Source organism: Parasteatoda tepidariorum, chromosome 10 (genome assembly GCF_043381705.1).
Source record: "Parasteatoda tepidariorum isolate YZ-2023 chromosome 10, CAS_Ptep_4.0, whole genome shotgun sequence".
Classification (NCBI taxonomy): domain Eukaryota; kingdom Metazoa; phylum Arthropoda; class Arachnida; order Araneae; family Theridiidae; genus Parasteatoda; species Parasteatoda tepidariorum.
In genome coordinates, this window is record NC_092213.1 from 35,856,158 (window position 1) to 35,872,296 (window position 16,139).

Below are 16,139 nucleotides of genomic sequence, written 5' to 3' on the forward strand. Positions count from 1 at the left end.
ATCAGTAGGTAATTGAGCAGTATTGAATGTTAATATTAGATGTTGAGTATTTATTATCTCTGTACCTTTTTTAATTGTTATATGGCGCGCGTCAATAACACCTTGGTTTGATAGTCCTTCTAGGATTTCTTCGATTGGAAGGGACTGGAGAGCTTTATCAGAAATTACACCTTTAGAAATATTCAATGTATTATGAGGTGTGACTGTTATGGGTATGTTGCCTATAGTTTGTGTTTTTAAGAGTGAAGTAGTCTGTTTTTCAGAGATAGTTTCCACTAATAAATCACCTGAGGGAAGCTGTTTAACATGTTTGGGATTGCCTATTGAAGATTCAAGAGACTTTTGGACAAGAAATGGGGATACATTAGATAGTTTTTTTTCGGTTGAGCTCAATATTAGGAATCTGGCTTTAGCTGGGTCGTAAATTGGACATTTAGATAGGTTAAAACTAGGTAAAGGGGTTGTTCCGCTTTTGTTTCGGTGTGCGGAACTCAACACCATCTGTTCATTATCTGCCATACAAAAAAATAAATCAAGTTCCACTATCGGCGGCACCACCCACCACGGAGTCCAACTTAGGGGATGTGAGAAATAGATAGAAATCTGTTACTCAACAACGATGCTAGCCAATAGCTATACGCCCGAAGGTCACCCCTGGAGCAGCCTCCACCCTTAACGAGGTGCTCAGTAAGTGACCCCGGGCTTGACCCTAGCCAACAGATGACATTCGTGACTGGCCGATTGATGCATACAGGCCAATATGCACCTCCCGTTTACCTGGAGCAGGGGCCAAAGCAGTGTATTGGGGTACCAGGATGCCCCTCAACTACCAGGATCCCCTTTTCCAAGGACACGGGTCTCCACGCACGGCGAACACGCGGGTGGTTTCTTCTCATCAGGGTTCAATATAACACCGAGCCAAGACGAAAAGTCCTTACCAGTTAATCTGGCAACCACGATAAGGATGAGAATTCATAAACATATAATGAATTGCAACAAAAGGAATAAATATATCAACGTAATGAAAAAACTAATCAAAAGTTTAGAAACCAATGTTCTGTAAATGATATCCAGAATTTTATAGTAAATAAAATAATGTTCGCTCACTAGGTCAATAAAATGATAAAGTGAAAGTCAGGAACTCAAAACAGGACCGTCGCAAGAGAGATATTGAAGTATGCTAAGGTCCAGCTCGGGGCCCCGGGTGCGCCGTACCCGTCACACAAGAGTGTGCCCTTGGGGGGAGAAATAAGAGAAAAATTGAAACATTAAGCAAGAATAAATAATACTAAGCATTAGTTAATCCTCAAACATAATAAACACTAAATTTTCAATAAGCAACTTTTTGCATGTCAATTTTTAGTTAAAACATTATTATACATAGTTTTTGAGTTGTTAGGTTTTTATTTTTATTATCCAGAAGAAAATTATTTTATATCATTAAATACACTTTTATTAGTTTTTTTATTTTTACTTTAATTTATTAAATAAAAAATAAATTAAAAACTTCTACAAAACGTTGAACTCTCTACAAAATTAAAATAATTAAATAATGAAACAAAATAATTATTTTGTAATGTTTGATCACTGTTTCTCTGCAATATCAAATTTGTTATAAATACACTTCAGTAATATTGTTATGTTAAAATCCATATTATATTTCAACAATTGTATTAAAATTTTAATCACTCTTAGTTTAAAACTTGGAATTTTTTCTAATTGTACTTCAATAATTGTATTATTGAAATTCTTATATATTTTTCTAAGCATTTATTGCAATTTTTAACACTCGTTGTCTAATGATTTTTATAATGATTTACAATATACTTCAATGTTTATTTTTAAGTAGGTAAGAAATGGAATCTAATATTTTTTTCATTTGTTGTGATAGAAATAATGTCAAAATAAGCATTAAAAGTTTGTTGTTACTTTTTTGTGTAATAAAATATTCCTTTTTTGTGATTTACCATGTTTCTTCTTTTATTTAGTATTTGATATGAAATTTTTATTCTGTTCACAAATAAAATATTCAAAAATGATATCTAAGCTCCAAAAATCACTTTTTTTTCAGGACTGTGATTCATATATTTGTACAGATAACATATTTTTTGATTATCACGAATTTTTTAGTTTTCAAATTTTTCTATTAACAGTTTTATTAATTAAATTTAAAGAGAAAAAAAAAGGTTTCAGACCTTGTTCCCAACTATTTTTGCGGCATTTTAATGAGTGTCTAATATTATATGAAGAGACAAAGTAGAAATAATTATATTAGGAAATCTTTCCCCAAGTTAAAAGCTCGCAACAAGCGGAGAGGAATGATCGAAGTACAGTGACGTCACGAAAGAGTTGTAAGGCCTTCGATCAATCCGTGACCGAAGGTCACGGATTGATCCAGTTTTCTCGCATCTTTTCTTTGATTGTCATCAGGGTCAAATTAATGAAAGTTATAAATGTATTGTTTACTTACAAAATATTTTACTATCCCTGAAACTATTTACACAAGGGAGTGTTACTTTATTACAAAGTGATTCATTGACTAACAATTTTTAGGCGTTTGCTGATAAACAAGAGGAGTTCTAAAATCATTATATGCGGCTACGTTTAAACAAGATAAACTATGTTTAAAAAAAATTTAGCAAAAAGTAAATGCGTATTTTTAAAAAAATCCGAAAAAGAAACACCTGTAAGCGACGAAATAAAAAACTAAGAAGTCGATTGCTAAAAACTTACTCATGAATCGCTTGAACGTACTCTTTGCATCCACCGGATTGCACATTTATTCTTACGCCCATAGCTGTTTCTGAAAGAAAAATTTTAATAATTGTGAAAGTAGAACTAAATTTCGTTAAAAAGTTTAAAAATCAATGAAACCTTCAAAAGTACACCTTGATATATTTCGTAAACTTGTGGTAATTCCTTAATATGACATATTTAATTAATTATTACAAAATTACCAAGAAATATTTACGTTTAACTTGCATTTTAATTTTAAGAACTACAAAAATATATTCTTTTAAAATTTTTACTACTATTAACTAAAAGTATGAACATTTACCGTAGATAGAAGTTTAAGAGACATTTGAAGTCTAGACGTTCAGATGAAAGATTAAATTTTTACCCCATTAAAAATATTCCTGTACATTATGATACTTACCACAAATAATATCTAGAGTACAAGCAGTAATTAGAGGAACAACATCATTCCATGAATCTTTCTCAAGTTTACGAAGACGTGAAACAAGAATATTCGATTGATCAGAAAATACTGGCACAAAATCTTCTAATATTCGAAAATGAAAAGTCGGTGTTAATAGTTTTCTTCGGTNATGTACTATGGAACATAATCAGATATATATATATATATATATATATAAACACGATGGTAAATGTGAACATACCCCGCAATTTGAAGGAATAAAGAAAATAAGCTTTCGTTTTTTATTTTTCCCCTAGGATTAATATTAAAACATTGTTTATACAATACTTTTTTACTTTACATATTTAACATTAAATCTTTGTTAACTGAGGTAACTAATAGTAGGTGTAATTGGCTCATTTTAATATAACAAACCTGTTGGTCATGCAAGGGTCGAAAACCTTAAAGATTTTAGAATGTAACAGAAATAGTTCGATTAAAATGGCAAACAAAACCAAAGACGATCAATCAATTGATACTGAAGAGGTTAGAGATGTCCACATGATTGCTGAACAGGAATGAAAATTAAAGAAGAATTCAGCTTTTTTTTGCATATTTTTAATGTTTTTCATAATTCCACACCAGAAACAGCTACATCCAGATTCATGAATAAAAACATAATAATTCTTGAAGATTTAGACGCAAAACACGCCATTTGGGATTATTCTAGAAACGATGATGGCATTCCACAAATGTTGAATGACAAAGTATTTATATGATCCTAAATAGTGAAAGTAAAAATCACTCTTAGTTATAATACCTTTGAATCAATTTGGATAGTTTTCCGCAATATTAGGCGACAAACTAGTACCTAAAATACATATAAACCAAAGCAGATTTTGTTGCATCATGAGATTCATGTTCAATGACTGTATCCTATCTGAAGTTGACATTTCAAACAATTTTTTTTCACCCTTATCTCTCTGGTATTGTATTTATTGAAAAAAAAGTTGTATATCATGACACCTGCCCCATCATCCATCACTGGTATATGAGATGAGGGGGCAACTTTCTCAAACTCAACTTTTATCCTGTGCTACACTTTTGAAAGTCAACAGTCTTGATTCAGTCCGAGAAGATAAGCCAAAAGAAAAATAAATTAATAAAGGACATGCTGCACCATCCAAAAGATTTTAAAACAGATCAAAAGGTGAAGTGTATGTTAAAAAGTTATTTTCATAAAATAAATACTGTCCCATATAACAGTTTTTGTAATGAAACTAATATTAATAATTAAATAATAAGATAAAATTAAGAGCTTGTAAAAATATTTATAATAGATTTTAATGGAATCATCAATTTTATTAACAGTTATTTTAACATTCCTGTGGATGCAGGAAAATAAACTAGAAAACCCTCTTCATTAAGAAGTAATATAAAAATCAAAACTACGAAATATGTTTAAAATATTTTTATTAAATGAGTAAGAAGACCAGTACCTGGTAAGAAGACCAGTTCCAAGCCATGGGTGCAAAAGGGCATATTCATTGGCTTTGTCAATAGTAACATTACTACTTAATACAGCCTGTGGGGGAAAAAGCAACGTTGTTAATACAGTAAAAGAGTAAAATTATTAAATAAAAAGGATTTTCTTAAAATTTCAGATTAGAAAAATTTCTTCTTGACATTTAATTATCTTAAAGTTACAGACAGAGTGAAAGGGCTACTAGCACATCATGCAGCAACATCAGCCGAGTCATCGACTGGGATTCCAGCTTGACTTGGGAGCCAACAAAATAAAATATTATACCTATTTTTATAAAGATAACAAATGCTGGAAAAAATTTGAAATTGGAGGAGTTTATACTTCAAAATTACCAATTAGCGCAAAATGCTCATACTGTCTGACTAAATGCAATGTTTTCGGGCAGACCGTAATGAAATTAGTCGTAAAACTAAAAGAATAACTACAGCTTCGGCAGTAACCAATTGTCAAAAAGGTGTAAAAAACCAAAAAGAAACTGGTCGAGTTAAAATTCCATAACCAGGAGGATAAAAATAGGCTAAAACGAGCATACACAACTAACTTCATTATTGTAACAAAGAGCAACGACTAACATCATTAATAATCCTACATACGCTAGTCCAATTTGACGGAGAAAACATTATAACAATTCTACATCAACATGGTGACACAACAAGAGTAATAAAATATCTCAAAGCCATCCCGCATAAAAAAAATTGCAGATAAGCAGCATATCGTTGTTAATTCATCGCACAAACTAGCAATCCACCTACTAAAGATGACATATACTTTCATAGGCCTGCAGACGTGTATCGTTAAAAAACGAATAGTCCTTAAACGGTGCAACTGGTGCCAAGGGCTAGATCATCAGAAACACGCTAGATCATCAGAAACACAACTGCACAGCTGACTTTGCAACCTGCAGCGGTGATCATCACACCCACGAGTGTAAATCCGAATATCGATACTGCATAAATTGCTGGCACTCTAACACATACTATGGCACAACATACAATCCCGACCATTCAGCATACGAGGCAACTTTGTCCCAGCTATCAACAAGCTCTATTCCACTATAGATCAAAAAATGAAGACTCTCTGGTCCTTCTTGAACTTCTTCACAGCTGCCTTCCTTAACAATGGAAAACTGTAAAAACGTTTTATTTATTTTCCTTTTCTCTTAATTTTTCATAAATGCTTATTTTATGTTAAACAAAATTTTCTATCTATACCCTTAGAGAGCTCTTCGTGCATTGCAATCACTTACATTATAATCTATTATGTTTTCTAACAGTTATGTTCTAATTACCGTAAACCTTTTTGATGTGTATTCTTCCAAATCTAATAAATACTCGCTGGCCGGACTCGTTTCTAGGCTGGGGTGGAGACGGACCAGTAGCCAAGCTTTGAGCTATATGGTAAAGGGTTCATGACGACCTAGGTACATGTCCAGAGCTTGGAGAAAAGAAAAAAAAGCTTCGGTCGTGAAAATTGTGCAAGCATTAGTAATGTTAAAATTGTACGTAGCATCAGCAATGATAACGCCACAATGGACATGTCCAAGAGATTTTGAGTAAACAGAGGGTCATATTGAGAAACCTATGACGATCAGAAATGCAGAGCTGCTGAAATATGATAGAGATACTTTGGTTTTATTATAGGCGAGTGGTAACTATTCTACGAGCTTTATCAAAACTTACAACTTTTTAAACTTTTCGCTGATTGTATCTCTTTTTCCCGGGACCATTTAGGAAAATTCCAGGAATAAGCAGCAAGAGCAGCCTTGCAGTTCATGCATAGGGTGGCTCGCAGGAATTTTCATCATGGTCGGTACCAGAACAACAAGAAGACAGATTTACCTCGACAGGATGTTTTAGAATGTCAAAACCTTTGACATTTAAATGACTTTCCGTATAAGTCCTTGTGAATTAAGAAAAGGGGGATTTTTGCAAATGAAATATTTGGTACTTCAGGATTCGTCAGTTTAATTATGTACTATCGAACATAATCAGACGGTGTATGGGTTGATCCTCTGTTTTTGCTTTGTACGGAACTCAACACCATGCTAATTTCATTCATAGAAAAATAAAACCACTTTCGCTACCAGCGGCATCACCCACCACGGAGTCCAACTAAGGGGAAGGGGTTACAAATCGTAGATTGGTTCTGACACCGATCCGCTACTTAAACACCGATGCTGACCAATACCCATATGCCCGCGAGTCATTCCTGAAGCAGCCTCCACCCTTAACGAGGTGCCCAGTAAATGTTCCCGGGTAGGACCCTAGTCAGCAGATGACGTTCGTGACTAGCCCCTTGATGCATACAGACCAATATGCATCTCCCGTTTAACAGAAGCACGAGCCCAAAGCAGTGTGTTGAGGTACCGGGATGCCCCTCTACTACCAGGATCCTCTTTTCCAAGGACACGGGTTTCCTCTCTCGGGGAACACGTGGGCCGTCTCTTCCCATCGGGGTCTGATACAACAGGGTGGTAATCGAACACCAACCAATTGGTAAACCAGTCAATTGGGTAATTTCCCTCACCTGTCAATTGGGTAACCATGACAAGGGGGGACAGAAAGAGAAAAGTGGAATAGTAGAGATAACGAAAAGAAAATAGATCACTAGAGCAACCTGGAGTCGTGATTCCCAGTATTTATTCAAAGAAAGTAAATCCCCTGAGGGGTTTCCAGCTTTCAAAACAAGCGCTCATTATCATAAAAAAGGGGAGTAAAAATAATAAAACAAAATAAAGAAACGCAATATTGTCAACAGAAAAATGGAAAAGAAATTAAAGATGAAAAACAAACAAGAAAAATACACGGTACATAAAGATAACCACGATGGCAGGAGGCGACAATTAAGGGTCAATGGCATTTCTAAGCGGTATAGAACCGCTACTAAACAAAGAACCAGCATTCATGTTAATGAAACAAAAGCATCGAGAGGAGCTGTTGTGACAGTGACAGAAAGAATTCTTAGTAATAACTTAGAATAAATATTCTATTTTAGATTACCTGCTTTTTTTTCTACTGGAATCATTCAAAGGTTGGTGAAAGGGATTGCTGGTTTGTTCCGTTTCAGGCGGTAGGTCTTGAAATTACGATAACTAGCTTATAAGAGCGCAATCGTTTCTTTAATATTTTTTTTACTAAGTTGCCGATCAAAGAAAAATAACATTTTCTTAATTCACGAAATCAATTTCTCATTAAACACGAATATTACCAAAACAGGCTTATTAGGTAATAATTGTTAATCAATGGTTATTATTGCAACAGTACGCATGTAGGGCACATTAAGAAACACATTGGTATAGGAAATATCGGGTAAGAGCAGTTCGGACATTCGGAATATCAGGCAAATGTATGCTGAGCAGCAACATATAACTTTGAAACAGTATCGGCTGCAGAGGATAGCATACCAAAGACGTCGACATATCTTCCTCACCTTCGTAAGCCCTGGTGGAATTCTGACTGTTCCACGGCTTACAAGCAACAGAAACGACTATGAAACATCTTTCGTCAGTCCCCTTCAACATCAAATCTTACAGCTTTTAAACAGGCCAAAGCGGTAGCTCGAAAGGTCCGACGCAATAGTCAAAGGGAGTCTTGGCAGCGCTATGTATCATCTAAAACATCTCCCAGACAAGTCTGGTACAGACAAGTCTGGTCAAGAGTAAACCTGGCAAAGATCCTAAGGACCCGGTTAATTATCGACCCATAGCGTAAACCTGTTGCTTTGGAAAGACGTTTGAACGCATGGTTAAGGGGTCTTATACCTTTTAAAATCTAAAAAAAAAGTTTTTTTTATGATATAATTTATTAGAGTTAACTCATGTGCGTCGAATCCAACCAACTGCACGTCCAAATTCAAATTATTAAGCTCACTACGAAAGAAACTGTAAAGGGGCGTAACCTACTTTTTGACAAGTAGAAAACAGCTGATCACTGTTTATATTTTTTCGGACTAGTAATTTGATTTTTTACGACAATAATTCAATTTTAAAAAATAATTATGATTTCGAATTAATGGAAATATTTTGTTTGAAATAGTAACTACAACTTTCATTAATACTTTGCATTCTTTGTATGTTTACATTTTAGCATAAACTGAAATTATTCAATTACAATTTTTTTTCGTTTGCAAAGGATTTTGCTGCTTGTTTTCAGTAAATATCGTATATTTTACATTTTAATTAGCGTATATTAATTATTTAAAACTCTATTTGAGTTATTTATTTGTTACAAGCATATCGAAGCTTCAGAATTAAAACGACATATCTGCAGGCATTACACGTTTGCAGATGTGTCGTTTTAGTTTTGAACCAGCGATATGTCTTCGCAAATCAAAAGAGCTTCAGGCTCTCGTAACATAGAAACGTAAGTTTTATGTAAAACTTCGTTCTAATGCTCAAAGAGAAGATCTTTTGAGTGCATCAGTCAAAAAGCTTGCTAGGAATGATGATATGGAATTGGAGCAAGAAAAAAAATGACTTTTCTGGATATCGAATAATTGACATAGACATTCTAAAAAGCATGGTAACAAATTTTATGTGCTGTAAATTGTGTAACAATAATATAAACATCAGGGAAGTGTGCCAGAGAGGTTTGGCCTCTAAATATATTGTGAACTGTACAAATTGTGGTAACGTAACAGCATTCTGGAATGGTCAAATGCTAGGAGAAAAAAGAACATACCTGAAATAAACACACGGTTTGTTTATGTTATGCATTGTGTGGGACAAGGGCTTGCTGAAATGGAAGCATTTTCCTCTGTCATGGAATTACCACCACCAATAGCTGCTAAATCATATAACAAAATTGTTGACAAAATAAAACTTGCAACATATGATGTTGCACAAAATTCCATGAAGACCTTAGCCGAGAGCGTTGCTTCGAATGGCTCTGTTGAACTTACAGTTAGTGGAGATGGGATTTGGAAAACTAGGGGACATACTGGTGTATGTTCATTAATTGGTTCGGAAACAGGACAAGTTGTAAACGTTGAAGTCATGTATTCATATTGTAAAGGATGTGAGTTCTTGTCGAAGCAACAACATTCTCACAAAAATGAGTGTCAACGTAATCACACAGGATCAGCCGGAAAGATGGAGGTGGATGACATGGTTCCAATTTTCAAAAGATCAGAAAAAGAAAGTGGCATGAAATATGTAAAATATATTGGTGATGGTGACACCAAGACATTTTAAAGTATTAAGAACTGTGAACCATATGGATCTAATGTTTCAATAGAAAAAATTCAATGTGTGGCACATATACAAAAGCGTGTGTGTACACGTCTACGTAATTTTAAGAAAGATTGCAAAAGTAAAAAACTATTATCTGGTGGAAAACCTATTGGTGGCAAAAATAGGTTGACGGACAAAATCATTAACGAAATTACATCTTATTATGGAAATGCCATTCGAGAGCATAAAAATTCATTACCAGACATGCAAAAAGCAGTGACACTGCGTTTCAGAAGGCTGATACTAAAAGTGTAGCTTTAGCGGAACAAAGAACTTTATTTGCAACTAAAGAGCATAGAAAGAGTTTGAGACAATCAAAATCAAGACACGAAGAAAATTTTCTAACTCTCGAAGGTCCCTTTTATGCTGCTGGACAATTCTAATTTTTATTTTTTAAATTTATATTTTTAAAAACTATTTTTCGACATTATAGTTAGGATTCTATAAAGTGTGCAACAGTGTTTCTTTTCTTTTGTGGAAGTTTTGAAATATTTTGTAACTTGTTAATTTTTTCTAACATTATACTTATTTAACCTATTAATTAGTAAACACTACTTATATCTTGGTACATTAGAATTAATTCATCCATAATGTACATTATTGTTTACATTTTGCTGTTTTTCTCAAAACTTGAAATTTTCTTCTTGCGCGCATGATATCTCATAAACCGCTACAAATTTTTCTTCCAAATTTTTACCACACCAAATTTATGTGTATATCTCTAATTTGAATCAAAAAATTAATTAAGAATTAATTAAATTTTTTAACTCAAAAAATTTATAAAATTATAAAAAATGTAATTTTAATTTTTTTTGCCTATTAATAATTCAGATTGCTCGTTATACTATTTTCTGTTTATTTTATAAGTTTCAAGCCTGAATATTCAATATTTATTGAGAAATCCTGCGCGCAAGTCTTGGTGTCAATAATTATGTTTCTCTCGTTAGTCTTTAAATAATTGATCATATATTAAAAATCATTTTAATTAATCTAAGTTTAATTTTATTTGCATACACACACTACTGTTTTCTACACTCACACATTTTTTTGGAATTATTGCTATGAAAATAAGTAAGTTAGAATGATTTAATCAGACATCACATTTTTCATAAAATATAGCTTTTTAAGAGGTACGAGCCCCCTTAATTCTCGGCTTGTATACCACCTCGAAAAGAATCATCTCAACCTGACTTCCAGAGTGATTTTCGTAAAGGAAGATCCACGATTGATAACATTGTTGCTCTTGAGTCTCGAATTCGTAACGCCTTTGTCCGACGTAACCATTTTGTCTCTATCTTCTTTGATATTGAGAAGGCTTACGATCGGACATGGCGTTACGGAATTCTGGAGACACTTTACGAAATGGGACTTCGTGGAAATCTACCAATCTTCCTCAAGAACTTTCTGTTAAAGAGGTATTTTCGAGTAAAACTTGGATCCACCTTTTCTGATCTTTACACTCAGGCAGACGGCGTTTAAGTGTCACATTATTCATCATTAATATTTCACTTGTTTTAAATATATTGCCACTTACTGTCTCTGGCTCTCTCTATGCTGACGACCTGCACATCTCGTCTTCAGGATTCGACATGAGAGTCATGGAGTGTCAACTTCAGTTAGCAGCAAACATGATTTTAGACTGGTGCGACCGCAACGGCTATACCCTTTCACATTCTAAAAGTTCATGCATCCATTTCTGTCGTAAACGCACACTTCATAATGATCCTCTCATCTTCATTCATGGCATCGCTGTACCAGTTGTGCCACATACAAAGTTTTTAGGAGTTACTTAATAGCATGTTAATTTTTATACCTCATATCAAACAATTACGAAAGAGATGCGAGCAGAAACTGAATAAGTTGCGTGTTCTGTCTAATACGTTCTGGAGTGCGTATCGCCTAGCACTTCTACGCATTTATCAAGCCCTGATACTATCACGGCTTGATTATGCATGTATAGTTAATGTAACTGCAACCGCTTCTAACCTACGAGCCTTAGACGCAATACACCATACTGCTTTACGCATATGTAGTGGAACATTTCTTACTTCCCCTGTTGAAAGTCTATACGTTGTTTGCTATCGGATACCATTACATCTATGTCGCATGCAGCTGTCTCTCACTTATTATTTTCGTATCATGTCCTCTAAAACACATCCCTTGAAGAATGATGTTATTTCATCACGCCTGGAGCGACTGTATGTTGTTAGACCATCTAACATTCGCCCATTTCAAGCACGCACTCACTCATTCAAACATTCGATATCTGTGAATTACCATCACAATCAGTGGATCACTTTCTCATACCTCCATGGACCATTTCACTATATCAATTTATTTCCCTTTTCAAGTTCTACAATAAAGCACCTTGCTACACGCTGCGTTTTTCATAAAATCTTCACTGCACATTGTCATCAATATTCTCAATATGCACCGATTTTTACAGACGGTTCAAAATCTGCTGGATAAGTAGATTGCGGTATCATCATCGCTGATTCTAGCTGATACATTTAGCTATAAAATTCCAGATATTTGTTCAGTCTTCACTGCTGAAGCTATTGCTATCCTTATGGCACTATGACTAATTTCCTCACACTATACTCGGAATTATTGCCTACCTATATTCTGATAGTATGAGCGTATTAAGCTAACTAGAAAAGTTTCACTGTGTTGGTCATCCAATTTTATGTATCATTATTCATTTGTTAATAAATCTTCAGAAGAACGGCTTTGAGATTTTATTTTGCTGGGTACCAAGTCATGTTGGTATTCCAGGGAATGAACTAGCTGACTCAGCTGCACGATCTGCCACATCTGTCTTATCATTGTCCATAACTTCCGCCGATATGTAACTACACAATCGAAAATTTGTAACATCAATATGGCAACAACAATGGGACCTCAAAGTTTTTGATAAATTGCATAGCATTAAATCTGATTTCGACAGTTTGTCAGTGCTTCGCTTGAGGAGTGCTGACGTAAAGCTCACCCGCCTCTGAATCGATCACACCCGGTTCACACATCTCCATTTACTGTTTGGAGAGCCTTCTCCGGAATGCAGTACTTGTAGCGTTCCTCTCACACTTCATCATATTTTAATAACGTGTTCATGTTTTAATCAACATTCCGTTTAAAGTTTTTTGGAAGTTCTATTTTATGCATGCAAGATTTGTTGGATGACATTCACCATCCTACCATTTTTGCATTTTTACGTGCCGTTGGTATTTTTAACTGCATATAAAAGTTTTAACACATTTATTGTTTTATACACTCTTAATATCTTATCACCTTTGTATATTTTACTTACTTCTCGCGTTTTATACTGTATTCATACTTTTTACCTGATTTTACTCATACAATTTATCTCCCTGAGGGGGTATACCTTCTTAAGGTAAACACAGAGAGACCCACCCTGGGGTACCCTAGTGATCTGTCCTCCCTTCATTTTCTTCTCCCTTTACTCCTACTTTCCCCTTTCTCTTCCCCCTTGTCGTGGTTCACAAACTTACTTGTGAGGGCTTGTCATATGTGTTTGATTACCACTCTGTTGTGTTGGACATAGATGAGAAGAGACTACCCGCGTGTTTGCCGTGAATGGAGACCCGTGTCCCTGGAAAAGGGGATCCTGGCAGTTGAGGGGCATCCTGGTACTCAGGTAAACGGGAGGTGCATATTGGCCTGTATGCATCAACCGGCTAGTCACGAACATCATCTGATGGCTAGGGTCATGCCTGGGGTAACTTACTGGGCACCTCGTTAAAGGCGGAGGCTGCTTTAGGGGTGACTCATGGATGTACAGCTATTGGCCAGCGTCGGTGTTGAGTAACAGATTCCTTTCTGTTACTCACATCCTCTTAGTTGGACTCCGTATATGTTGGCTGTGGTGTCATCATTGCTGACGTTACGTACAGCTACCAAATTCCTGAAATTTGCTCCGTTTTTACTGCTGAAGCTGTTGCTATTTTATTAGCATTACGACTAATTTCTACACGCTCTACTCGGAAGTATTGTATATATTCCAATAGTATGAACGTTTTGAGCCAATTAGAAAAGTTTCACTGTGATACTCATCCAGTTTTATGTTTCATTATTCATTTGTTAACTACTCTTCAGAAAAAGGGATTAGAGATTTCATTTTGCTGGGTACCAAGTCATGTTGGTATTCCAGGTAACGAACTAGCTGACTCAGCTGCATGATCTGCCACATCTGTTTTAACATTATCCGTACCCTTCCCTGACATGAAACTACATGTTCGAAAAATTGTAAAATCATTATGGCAACAACAATGGGATCTCAAAGTTTTTAATAAACTGCACAGCATTAAATCTGATTTGGAGCATTTCCCAGTACTACGATTGCGTAGAGCAGATGTAAAACTAACCCGTCTTCGAATTGGTCATACCCGGTTGACACACCTCCATTTGTTGCTAGGAGAACCCCCTCCTCAATGCCATGGTTGCAGCGTTCCTCTCACAATTCATCATATTTTAATAACATGTCCATGTTTTAACCAGTATCGTTTAACGTATTTTGGAAATTCTATTTTATGCATGCAATATTTTTTAGATAACATTCATCATCTAAACATTTTTGCATATTTACGTGCTGTTGGTATTTTTAACTGTATATAAATGTTTTAATACATTTGCAATTTTATTCACTTTCGCAAACACTTTTTACTTACTTCATGTATTTTATATCGTATTCACACATTTTGTTGTTGTTGATACCTTTTAACTGATTTTATTCATGCCTTTTACCTGATTTTATTCATCAACTTATACAATTTTATCAGTTATAATTATACGACAAACTAATTGTTGAATGCATTATGTCGTTTGAACTATTTTTACCGTATTGTTTGGCGCAGCATGTCCTCTTTTGGACTTTGTGCCATTAAACCCTACATTCAATTCAATCCAATCCAATCCATACAATTTATCTTGTTTTATTCCCTTACTACTGTTTTATCAGTTTTAATTGTGCTGCAATTAACATTTTGCAAGCACTTAGAAGCTTGAACTGTTTCACCATATTGTTTGGCGCAGCATGTACTCATTTGGATCTTGCGCCACTAAACCCTACATTCAATCAATCACCAATCTTTGAAACAGTGTAGAGACTTTTGAATGAACTAATACTGAGCCTTGGTTGCTCAGAGGATACAGCGCTCGCCTCTCAATGAGGTGACCCGGGTTTGAATTCCAACGATGGCTGGTCGATACGAATTTCGCACCCAGCTCGCACCGACCACAGTGCTGTCGTAAAATACCCTCTGTGGTAGATATATCATGGGTTAGAGTCCCCTTTCCATCAAACTAACTATAGAAGTCAATCGTGGTTTTCTTCTCCATGTAACGCATATGCGGGTAAATTCCATCAAAAAGTCCTCCACAAAGGCAAATTTCTCCCCAATACTTTATCCCAAGAGTTCCCTTGTCTTGTGAATTGGATTCATGCTGTTCAACGATGGTTATAAAATAAAATAAAATTACCATATACCTCAATTATTAACGTAGAGAATACAGGTCAAGTGTAAACTGAGCAAAGAAACAAACATCTGTGTTTTTTGCCGGTCCCAATAAAACCGATTATAATCAATAATAACGGCAACTATTAATAATAACTATGTTAGTAATAAATGGTGTGAAATCACCGCCTCAAACAGGAATGCTTACAGAGTACTTTTTTAACTACGCTTGAAATCAAATAGTTTTCGCCACCCCCCTCAACAGGAAAGGTCGGAACCAGGATACCACTGATTAAGAGGTAAAATCTCTCTATCGTAATACGCATATTAATATTTAAAATAGAACCAGTTACACTTGAGTAGATTTTGTACAAATTTATCAGAACCAGTTACACTTGAATAGATCTTGTATAAATTTATCGAACTGATTTGAAGGTGGGCTTTAATGGCACACACAACGAATTGTGTTTTTAATTGTTTTTAACTCTAGAACCCATATATAAATTAGTTAAAAATCTTAAGTATTTTATATTTTATTTTATAACCGTCGTTGAACAGCCGACCCAAGTTCATGGGTTTACGACTACTAACGTTCAACTCCGTAGCCTTGTAATTTTGAACCAATCCAGAAGACAAGGAAACTCCTGGATCAGTACCCCCAGAGGTATTGATTTGTTGTGGGAACATGGAGGACTTTGAGACTCGACAGATTTAACGTGCATCAGTCACCATTTACTACACGGGGAGTCTTCG

The 16,139-nt window shown here is 35.0% G+C and overlaps 1 protein-coding gene across 1 annotated transcript in view; it reads right to left on the reverse strand.

Moving 5' to 3' along the window:
- The window catches only part of LOC107456122 (uncharacterized), a 77,557-nt gene that overhangs the window by 47,301 nt on the left and 14,117 nt on the right, over positions 1-16,139 (reverse strand). The window contains exons 3-5 of the mRNA XM_071186931.1: positions 4,639-4,724; positions 3,158-3,334; positions 2,734-2,803 (exon numbers count right to left, since the gene is read on the reverse strand). Coding sequence (XP_071043032.1) covers positions 2,734-2,803; positions 3,158-3,334; positions 4,639-4,708 — 317 coding nt within the window. The 5' untranslated portion in view covers positions 4,709-4,724. The remainder of the gene's footprint in view (positions 1-2,733; positions 2,804-3,157; positions 3,335-4,638; positions 4,725-16,139) is intronic.